The sequence below is a fragment of the Lupinus angustifolius genome, unplaced genomic scaffold, assembly GCF_001865875.1.
Source record: "Lupinus angustifolius cultivar Tanjil unplaced genomic scaffold, LupAngTanjil_v1.0 Scaffold_147_78, whole genome shotgun sequence".
In the NCBI taxonomy this organism is placed as follows: Eukaryota; Viridiplantae; Streptophyta; class Magnoliopsida; order Fabales; family Fabaceae; genus Lupinus; species Lupinus angustifolius.
In genome coordinates this window covers 1-11513 of record NW_017725834.1, presented here as the reverse complement: position 1 = coordinate 11513, position 11513 = coordinate 1, and the positions used below count along the sequence as shown (strand labels likewise).

At 39.6% G+C, this 11513-nt stretch overlaps 1 protein-coding gene across 1 annotated transcript; it reads right to left on the bottom strand.

Annotated features, from left to right (window-relative positions):
* Nucleotides 1-6658: 6658 nt before the first annotated feature.
* On the bottom strand, nt 6659-8161 carry LOC109340205. Its single transcript, XM_019577814.1, has 2 exons — nt 7642-8161; nt 6659-7509 (listed from the first exon to the last, which is right to left on the bottom strand). The coding sequence occupies exons 1-2, from the start codon at nt 8159-8161 to the stop codon at nt 6659-6661; spliced, it is 1371 nt and encodes a 456-aa protein (XP_019433359.1).
* Between the last annotated feature and the right edge of the window lie 3352 nt (nt 8162-11513).

Sequence of the window (11513 nt, the reverse complement as noted above, 5' to 3'; positions counted from 1 at the left end):
TGATAAGTTTTTCATTAGATGTTTTATTCCCTCTCTTTCTTTCTGGTGTACTCGTATACATCCATGTTTAGATGGACATATCGGTGATGATCAGGGGCTACCGCTTTACTATGTCCCAAGAGGGGGCATAGAGCGTTGAAGGAAATAGATACATCTACACTAGTCCCTGTGACCTAGAATTGGATCTCATATGTCATGGCTCTACGTTGCATCTACCAGAACATTATGCAGTTTGGGAAGCATCGTTCACTCTACCTGAGCGAGACCAGCTGAGGCATGATGCAGATCGGAGGTTGTCAGGACCTGGCCCCAACCGGGATTCTCATCTATTGACTCAATGCCAAGAGGGACAAAAGAAGCATGCATGACTACTTCATCGGGGCCTAGGGGGTACACCATGGACCCTTCGATGGATTAGGCAGCAGATGAGGTGGTGGAGGATGAGGATGATGACTATGTAGAGTTAATTTGCATAGAGGATTCGGTGGAGGTTATAGACATCTCTTCAGACTCGGAGATCAAGGAAGACCCAAGTGAGGTTTCCAATGCACCACCAGTCTAGGAGCTCCTTTCTTTCTCTCGATAGGGAACCTGTGTAGGGTAATTTTGTAATGTCAACGCCCCCAACATTATTTTATTTTTATTTGTATTTTTACTCTTTGTTAGGGGCGAAGAATAGATCTGCCTTGTATTTTGTAAATCATGATGTACGTATTACAAATTCAAGAATTGATTAATGAGAAGTATTCAGAAAAGAATTGTGTTTCGCTCAATTACATTTTAAGTATTAGGAAATTATTTCTGTAAAGGTTTGAAAATGTGACGTCTTGAAAGAGAATAGATAAAATGATAAAAATGATTTGTAAGTTATATGTTACATAAAAGAAAAAAGAAAAAATAATTTTACCCATTTTTCCATGAGATCAAATATATTAATTATGAAATGATTTTCGGGGCGTTACATAATGAATAGAATGAGGTTTGACAAGAAGATGGCTCAGTGCTATAATTGCAGGAATTATGGGCATTATGCAACATGATGTAAGTCAAAGAAGTTGTTCAGTAGCGAAGATGAAGAAGCAAGATTGACACAAAATGAAGGATCAGATGGTGATGATCAATACTTGTTTATGGCTACTGTGAAGAACAATGATGAGAGTGGTGACTTCTGGTACCTTGACACTGGATACTCAAATTATATGACAGGAAAGAAGGATTGATTCACAACACTAGATGAATCAACAAAGAGCAAGATTAAGTTTGCTGACAATAGTGTAGTCACTGCAGAAGGAATTGGCAATGTGATGATCCAAAGAAGAGGTGGGAAGAAAGCCTACATCTCAAATGTCCTATATGTACCTAAGATGAAGAACAATTTGTTCAGTCTTGGACAGCTGCTGGAAAAAGGATATACCATAGAGATGAAGGATGGTATGCTGAAGGTGTTTGACAAAAACAAACACAAAATCTTGAAGGCTCCACTTTCAGCCAACCGAACCTTCAAGATCAACATACAGACCAGTGACCAAAAGTATCTTCAATCAACAATTATGAAGGACAATTGGAACCTTAAAAGTTCTAATAAAGGTCAGTAGACCCTATTGCAATTTGAAGAAGCTGATGATAATAACATTGGTGAGATTATAGCATCTAATCCAGTTGTTGTGCCTAGTACAATGGTGAATCCTTCAACAACTTAGAGACTCAGAAAACTACCTTTAAGACTAAGTGATTATGAGGTGTTCTCTAACTCAACAATCAATACAGATGGTGATTTTCTGCATATGGCAATGCTTGTTGAGATGGAACCAGTAGATGTGAAGATGCTTTGAACCAAATACATTGGGTTGAGGCAATAGAGGAAGAATTGAGGTCTATATAAAGAAAAAGTACTTGGAGTCTAACTGAATTGCCAAAAGGAAAGAAAGGTATAGTTGTGAAATGGGTATACAAGACCAGGTTGAAACCAGATAGTGAGGTCTCTAAGTGTCAAGCTATTTGGATGAATGATTTGTTAGAAGAATTGCAGATAAAATTAGATGATGCATTTTTTTGATGGTGTACAACAAATCAGCAGTCAATTTGACACTAAATCTAGTCTCTCATGGTAGAAGCAAGCATATAGAGACTAGATTTCACTACATTCCCGATGGGAGATGTCTTAGGATGGGTAGATCGTTATAAAAGATGAATTAAAAGATTTAATTTGCTAACTTCGGTTAATGTGCATATTCATTGTGAATAATGAAGTAGTGAAGATGAAATTTACAGGAGAAGAACGAGCCCCAAGATGTTGAGAGAGACGGCGATGGCGGTGATTCGTCAGCAAAGTCTTGAGGGAGAGTCTAGGTAAGACGAGTCCCGTGTATTCCTAGATGAGGTATTCTGTTGGATCGGATAGTGCATACAACGCAAACTAGACGATCTCTAACAACCCCTTTTTGCAATGAGGATCGATGAGAGGGATGCCCAGAAAGTGTTTGATACAACATCGTCCTGAAATATGAAATTCTGCAGTTCAGAAGAGCAATTGGCTAATGTTTTCACAAAACCTTTGAAGAAAGAAAGGTTTGAGAGGCTGAGAATGAAGATAGGTGTAAGAAATGAGTTATGAATGTTGAATTAAGGAGGAGTGTTAGAAATAATGTAATGTCAGTATTAATAACACAAAATGAGAAGACTTCCACCAGTAGAAATTTAGTAGAAATTTGGGAATAACAGAAAATGAAGAAACTTCCACCAGTGGAAGTTTGAGTTATTTCAGTCTGTTATTCTGTATACTTTCCTAGCATAGAAAGTTAGTTAGAGTTATTGGAATTTGGAATGTGTGGAACACTTCATGCAAATTCCTTAGTACACCATCTCCATAAAATACTTTGAGACCCAAAGGCTTTAAGTTTCTTCAACAACTAGTAAGAAAGCAAAGCGTAACTTCCAAAGCTCGAGACAAAGGCTTTGTTTTATGTACATATAAGGAAATACCACAAAGGTGAAAGTGGAAAAAGTAGAAAAAAAGGAGATTAAAAAATTTCATCTCTGATTGGTTCTATTTGAAGGCACGTACATGAATTGAAGATTCTTTCAATGCAACAAATTAATTAGATGATGACATGAGGGAACTCTAATTGGTGGAACATGCATTCACATTCTTTGAACCCTAGCTCCTCAATATGTGCTTAGATCTTCTTCAATTCCTTTCAATTATTTGGCAGAAAATCTAGAGCCTCCTCAATCATGGAGTCAATTGCTTTTCACTGGATTACCTGGGGAAGAAGAAAGAAGGGAGTTTTACTTGTTCTTGAAACAGATGGCTTATCCTTCTCCACGTGTGGTTCATGCATGTCTTCACTCAGTCTCCAAAAACTAAAACTCTTCGATACCTTAATAATCCTAAAAAAGACACTAATTTTATCTTAGCCTCGTGGTCTCAACTTCCACTCACTTGTCCTAGGTGCATGTTCCTCTTCGTTTGTTTATTCACGTGTCTCTTTCCCATTTCATCATTCATGTGTCTATTTCACCATTTTCCATTTCATTGTCTTCTTGTCTGGTATCGCGCCCCGATTTTTTGTTACGCGACCTCTTAGAGTCGCCACTACATTTTATGGTTAAAAATGTAGAAAAATCTTTAAAGCTCAATCACATTGGGCTTTTGGATTGTGATATCCAAGTTCGAGAGTCGATTACGAATCGAGGAAGGTATTAGCACCTCGTCCGCCCGTAATTAAACATTACCATTGCCAATTGTATGATTTAAATACCCTTAAATTATTTAAAAATTTAATTTGTGTGCAACAAGATATTGACTTATTTTTTATTTTTTAGTCTGACAATATTATTTGCTCTTACGTATTCCTATACATTTTAGGAAATCAAGACGTACGTAGTTCTAATTTAAAAATGGTTTGTTTGTAAAAATAATTAACTCCTTAAAAAGGGTGAAGTAGCATAAACTGATGTCCGCACCGTATCCCATTTTAAAAAGGTTTGAAAATAATTATAATATCCTTTTTTGAGCTTTTTATTATTAATTTAAGAATTCATATAATTTTTAGTTATTTTATTATTAGTTTAGGAATTAATCGAATGAAAAGAAGCGTCGTAACGCGACCATTCAAGGATGATATGAGGACAAGAAATGTTACCATGACCTACCTCTACCCTTTGATTAATCCCAAAAAATATATTTTTGTTATAAAATTTGATAGTGTTATAAATTCAGTTTTTAAAGCAAATAATCTATTATTAAAGACATTTCTTTTATTTTAGATATTATGTTTTTCTTTTAAAAAAGATTAATTTTATTATTTTACTTACAGAAATAGAAAATACATTTCATTTAAAAATAAAATAGTCAGCTAGTCGGACATCTTTTTCTTGTACAGACTTGATCAGACAATACTTGTCAGATTGAGAACACATCTGAGCATAATCCCTTTTCAGACTAGCTTCTTCATTTCTTAATGCCACCAAGGTCTTATTAAGCTTCTCTATGGTTAGCTCATACTTCTCTATTTGGCATCGGGCTTCCTCTAGTTTTGCATCCGAGATTTTGAGCTGACTCTTTAACAACTCATTTTCTAAAAGGCCAGTTGGTTCATGGAGTGGGGACATTGGGGGATTGGTCAGATACTGGAGGCATTAATATTGGGGGATTGGTCAGATACTGCTTTATGTTTTCAAAGGCTTTCTAGCAATCGTCATTCCATCTAACTGCCTGACTTTTCTTAATAGTTTGAAGATTGGCTCACAAGTAGTTGTTAGTTGAGAGATGAACCTGGATATGTAGTTCAAACGCCCTAAGAAACCTCTGACTTCCTTCTCGGTTCAGGGTGCTGGCATTTCCATGATTGCTTTGACTTTCTCGGGATCTACTTCAATTCCTTTCTGACTGACAATGAAACCAAGGACTCGTCCTGATTTAACCCCGAAGCTACATTTTGTGGGATTTAGCTTCAGGCTATACTTTCTGAGTCGTTCAAATAACTTCCTTAGGTTCTCCACATGCTCCACCTCTGATTTGGATTTGCATATAATGTCATCAACATAGTTCTCCACCTCCTTATGCATCATGTCGTGGAAAAGAGCTACCATGGCTCTCTGATATGTGGTCATAGCATTCTTTAAACCAAAAGGCATAACTAGATAGCAAAAGGTTCCCCATGGGGTGATGAAAGTGGTTTTATCCACATCTTCAGAGGCCATCTTGATCTGATGATACCCATAATACCCATCCATGAAGGAGAAAAGGGCATGGTACCGGGAAATCATCCTTTGGGCTAGCTTTGTTCATATCTCGATAGTCAACGCAGATCCTGAGTTTGCCTCCCTTCTTTGGTACAGCTACAAAATCAGCCACCCATACTGGATATGTAGAGACTGTCACGAACCCAGCGTCTAGCCATTTCTCTACCTCCTCTTTCACCCTTAAGGAAATTTCTGGTTTTATCCTTCGTAGTTTCTGCTTAACCGGGTGTGAATCTGGGTTCAATGGCAGCATGTGTTCCACTATGTTTCTATCCAGACCCGACATATCGACATACGACCATGCAAACACATCTTTGAACTCGTGCAAAAGCTGAATTATCTGTTTGCGCTCTTCCCCCTTCATCAATGTACCTACCTTCACTTCTTTCTTGTAATCTTCTGTCCCCAAATTTACTAGCTCAGTGGGCTCTTCATGAGGCTTAATTTCTCTGGACTCTTGCTCAACCATCCTCAATAACTCAGGTGATGCATCCCATTCCTCATCACTATCTCCCTCATCGAACGGATTAATCAGATGATCATGATTGTACGTGTGGTTGATAACATGATTATCATTTATGGGATTAATGTTGGATCTGCATTATATTGATGCTATGATTAGTTTTTTATTTATGAGTTTTTCATGGTTTTGCTTGTTGTTATTTTTTGTAAAATATGAAGAAAGAAATGCACTTTATTGAATTCAAAAAAAACTTGTACTGTCCAATGAAACATAAACAAATTGTCCTTATTTGAAAAGAAATAAACCCAATAGCTTTAGACATGGCCAAGGGATTCTAGCATCTTATTACATTGTTGCAAAAAACACTTGTGGAGATGCGTCTTCCTCTATCCAGTTGTTGAGAGTGGTGCCTGGAGGACATTGAACGACGAAGTCTGCCCCACCTTCTGAATCATCATCTCCCACAACAACAATCATTCTTGGTTCTAAGCCTGCGCTGACGAAGTTCCAGTTAATGTGCGGGATGGATAAGTTACCAGCTTCATACTCCCTCTGCCCCAGGCGCACCATCCTTCCCTTCCTTTTCTCTTTAGCAGTTCTCTCCCTATCTTCCTGAGTGGGTCTGTATCCCAAGCCGTACCGATCTTTGGTGTGTTGTAACATGACTAGGCTTTCTCTTCCTTGGCCAAACTTCCCAAGCCCTTTCCCTGGTTGATAGCCCTTCTGCAGCATTACTCTTGCCATCATCAACGATGCCTCCAAAGGTTGGGGACGTAGTGTGGGTGTCCCTCCTCCTACAAATGAGGCATTGGCAATCTCCAATGCTCGGAAGGATGTTCAAATAGCTTCCTCTGTTGCTTCGATGTACGGAGTGTCAAGAGATTTTGATACTAACATATCTTCTTCTCCCATAATAGTAAGGAGTTTTCCATCCACAATAAACTTAGCTCACTGGTGCAATGTAGAAGGTACAGCCCCTGAAGTATGGATCCATGGTCTTCCCAATAAACAACTATAACTGGGATTAATATCCATGACATGGAATACAATATGGAAAGTGTAGGGTCCTATTTTTATAGGCAACTCCATTTCCTCCATGACATCCCTGTTGGATCCATCAAACGCCTTCACTACCATAAAGCTTGGTCTCATATACGATGCGTCGACTGGAAGTCTAGATAACATCCTTTTCGACATGACAATGAGGGACGAGCCATTATCGATAAGAACCTTACCAATCAAGCAATTCTGATACATTATAGAGATGTGCAGGGGGCTAGTGTGTCTCATTCCTTCAGAAGGTATTTCCTTTCCTTCAGAAGGTATTTCGTGATCACTGAAAGAAATGTAATTATCAGCCACGATGTTGTTAATAATACCACCAAGCTTGTCAGTGGTTATGTCGTGGCTGACATGTGCACGGTTCAGTATCTCCATCAGCATTTTTCTGTGGGGTTCAGAACTCATTAGTAGAGAAAAAATGGATATCCTTGTAGGAGTGCGGTTTAGTTTATCCACATTGGATACTTCCCCTTTATCTCCATGCTTATGCAACAAGTCATTCAGATTGGCCTCCAATTCATCTTCCGCAGGGATACATACTTTCCCTTTTCCTTTATCCTTGGCTAAGGCCTTTTCAGCATCTGAGGGAACATAGACACGTCCACTTCTAGTTATCCGATTGTCCCCAAAAACATTGGTGACTTCTATCTGTAGCTCATTTGTCTCTGAATTTCCTCCACTATAGATCCATGGTACCGCTTTATCTGTTTTGTAAGGGAAAGGTTGTGGTTTTTCTTCTGTTGCATGCCTCAGAACAGACTACATCCTACTTATGACTGGCACTCATCGAGTTATTTGTGGGTGTAACTGAGCATTATCCGGAATGTTCAATACAGGTTCATATCGAGTAATTGATGGCCTCATGGTACTTCTCATGTCTTCCTCACTTCTAGTGGTAGCATTAACAGTCTGATACGAGGGTCCCCTCTCTATTGTGATCAATCTCATATTCAACATCTTCTGCAGTAAGAGCTTAAAGTCTGGATACTCTTCTAGGGTGTGACCCACTTTGCCATGCAACTCACAACTAGTTGGATCTTCATCTTCCACCAGCCTTTCCACCATTCCATATTTACACATTTCCTGAAAAATTACCCTCATGGGCGTTTTTACCTCATCCGCCTCCCAAACGAATGTGCTACCATGAGTCTCCTCTACAGCATTCACACCCTGATTACCATGATTAGGTAATGGATTCCTATCTATATCTGGCACGATGGGCTTGAAATGCAGCTGTTTTGCATTGATCAGGCTTTGCACCTTATCCTTTAGAGCTCGACAGTGTTCAAAGGAATGGCCAATGACCCCAGAGTGATACTCGCAAGAAACATTTGGGTTAAACCAGGCTCCGGGTGATTCGGGTACCGTTCCTATTATAGGGCTTATCATTAGCTCCGGGTGATTCGGGTATCGTTCCTATTATAGGACTTATTATTCCCTCCCTCAACAGATGAGAGTATAGCTCAGCATAGGGTATTGGTATCGGGTCAAATTGTGGGCCTCTTCTTTCGAGGTTGCGATTTTGGGTTTGATTTTGGTAGGCTTGTGTTTGGTTCTGGTTTTGGCGGAGTTGGTAGGATTGTGTTAGATTATAGTTTTGGCGGTTGTTATTGTGGGCTGTGTAGTTGGGTTATGTGGAAGGTGTGGCAATGTATTAGGCCTAGTATTTAGGGTTTTGGGCTTTGTATCCCTTTGGCTCAGTGAACACCGCGAGAGCTTCTCCCTCCTTCTTCTTCATAAAGTTGGGCTTCTTGCCTGTGCCTGATTTGGGCTGATCTACTACCAGCTTTCCACTCCTTATGCATCCTTCTATTTTCTCCCCAACCTTAATGAGTGCATTGAAGCTCGATGCAACACTTCCCACCAAGTAATCATAATAGGGCTCCTTCAAAGTATCCACGAAGATAGACAATTGTTCTTCCTCCTCCAATCTGGGTATGACTTGTGACGCCAAAGCTCTCCAGCATTGGGTATACTCCTTAAAGCTTTCTTCTAGCTTCTTGGCCATGCTCTGAAGTTGGGCCCTGTCAGGAGCAGCGTCCTCATTGTACTTATACTGCTTCATGAAGGCATTGGATAAATCAACGAAAGTTTTAATCTGAGCCTTTTCCAAGTGAATGTACCAGCCCATGGCTGCCCCTGTCAGACTGTATTGGAAGCAGTGAATCAACGGTTTGTCATTTTCGTGATGAGCTATCATCTTCCTAGCATACATATGTAGATGAATTTTCGGGAAGGAAGTACCGTCATATTTCTCGAACTCGGGAGTTTTAAACTTTGGTGGAAACACTACATCTGGTATGAGGCACATCTCAGATGCATTTTTTACATCAGGGAAGCTTGTGCCTTCAATGGCCCTTAGTCTCTCTTTTATAAGTTCTAGCTCTGCCTTCTCTTGGCTTGACGATTCGTCTGGGGTAACCCTGTTTATCTTAGCTTCAGCCTGATGACTTGTGGTCTTGTTTTTAGGAGGAAGACATGATTAGGATCTTCGTCTTCCTCAGCCGATTGTTGTTCCTCTTGACCATCAGTTGTGTCTTCATACCTTATGATAACACCCTTACGACGGTTGGCCCCAGTAACTGTCTTCGTCTTCCTCATCTGATTGTTGTTCCTCTTGACCATCAGTTGTGTCTTCATACCTTATGATAACACCCTTACGACGGTTGGCCCCAGTAACTGTCTTGGGACCCACCTTTTGTGTGGATTGTGAAGGTTTGGCGCCTGATGCAGTGGCATCTTCTTCCGAGCTTCGAGCCTTTTGCATATCCTGGATGATTTTCATTATCTGATTTATTTGCGCTTTCATTTCGGCAAGCTCAAACCGTTGTCAATGCTACTAGATTCTTGGTCTGCCATCAGCTTGGACTGTAGTCTGGTGTGGTACGGATGCTTGGTAGCAATGTTTGGATGATACCTGGTGAAACAATGTTTTATTATGTAAATGAAGAAAAGAATGATGCATGCAATGTGTTTTTTTTTATATTTAAAAATACATTTTCATTTTGCATCTACATTCGTTCTTTTAATGTGGGTTACTAACATTAAACATCTTGCCCTACACTTGGTAACTTGAGAGCGTACTCTACAAGGCCTTATGCAGTTGATGGTGATCTAAGAGAACACGCAAAGTTTCGGACCAAGATCACATCTAAACACAAGTTGTTATTATCTCTCTCAATATGGTTTTTCTTTCTATTTTTCTCTTTGGTTGTTGTGGTTCATTGCAAGAAATACATTTGAATACTTGCACGAATAAGATATTTGATAACAATAAGGAATTTGGTAGTAATAATGTGTTATTTTATTCAAGGGAAAATAAGAAAAGTAATATTACAAGACTTTATTTGTCTATATATAGTAATCAAAATTCCCTATTTGCTAAAAATCTCCATCTTCTTAAGTCTATGGCTACTTCCTTGCAAGACTCGTAGAATGCTTTCATAGCTGGGAGCAGCTCTGTCTCTGGATACATCTCTAGTTCTCTCTTGGCATCGAAGAATGTCCTCAGCCAATCATCAGCAAAGTCCCCAAGGCCATCAACCATATTTCTGCATCTACTTTCCCATTGATATTTTTCTTCTTGGCTTTCTTGGAGTGCTCTTTCCCAATTTTCTGACCATGCTTCTTGTTTGGATGTCACTTCATCATATGCTCTCTCGAGTTCCCAAAGCTGCCTCGAAAGATGATCCTCTCTATGACTTGCAGCTGTTATGGACTCATGATGACTTTTCTGTGTATCTTCTAAGATTGCCTTAAGCTTGTCTTCCTTCTTCACAGTCTCATCAAGTGTAAACTGATAATATTTTAACTGTGCCCATGCCTTATTCTCATTTTGTTGACTTTCATGGAGGGTTGCTTGCAATTGTTCAAACTTTGCCTCCAGATCTCTTTTATTGGCCTGTGCAGCATTGATAACACGATTTCGAGCTTTCATCTGTCGACTGAAGTCAATTAGTCGGACATCTTTTTCTTGTACAGACTTGATCAGACGGTACTTGTCAGATTGAGAACACATCTGAGCATAATCCCTTTTCAGACTAGCTTCTTCATTTCTTAATGCCATCAAGGTCTTATTAAGCTTCTCTATGGTTAGCTCATACTTCTCTATTTGGCATCGGGCTTCCTCTAGTTTTGCATCCGAGATTTTGAGCTAACTCTTTAACAACTCATTTTCTGAAGGGCCAGCTGGTTCATTGAGTGGGGACATTGGCGGGATAATTTCTCCTTTCCTCCTCTCACTGCGCCATAGCTTGTATTCTTCAGTATAGAAAGCTTGATGCTCTCCTAACTCTTTTTTTCCATAGATGTGGATGTTCTTCAATGCATTCCTTACTGTATCTAGGGTTTCTTTGGTAGTTTCCTTGTCCTTGTACCAGATCACGAATCCCTGCAATTGCTCCTGAGGGACTGGCATCATACCCCATTTCATTTGTCCAAGTACCAAAGCTGGGGTGACGGTAATGCATCCCCGAGGTCCCATGAGCACCATATTGGGATAACTTTCGCATGAGTACATGAATTCATCCTTCTTATCATACATAGTGCATTTAGTCCCAAAATTTATAGGGGTGACCTCTTTGAATAATGCCTCCCAATCAGATAGTTGCATAGGTTGGAGCTTGGTGTTTCTGAATCGACGAAGAGGATTTATGGTCCAATATGGATATCGATGATGCTTGAACCTTGTGACCATCCATACATACAATAGCTGTGCACAACATCTGATTTTAGGGATGCC

What these genes read in the sequence shown, in the direction of transcription:
- LOC109340205 (XM_019577814.1), bottom strand. Translation starts at nt 8,161, where the DNA reads ATGATAAGCCCTATAATAGGAACGGTACCCGAATCACCCGGAGCCTGG. An exon ending in AAGTGAGGAAGACATGAGAA is followed by an intron (nt 7,510 to 7,641) that starts GTACCATGAGGC and finishes GGCATGCAACAG; the next exon opens with AAGAAAAACCACAACCTTTC.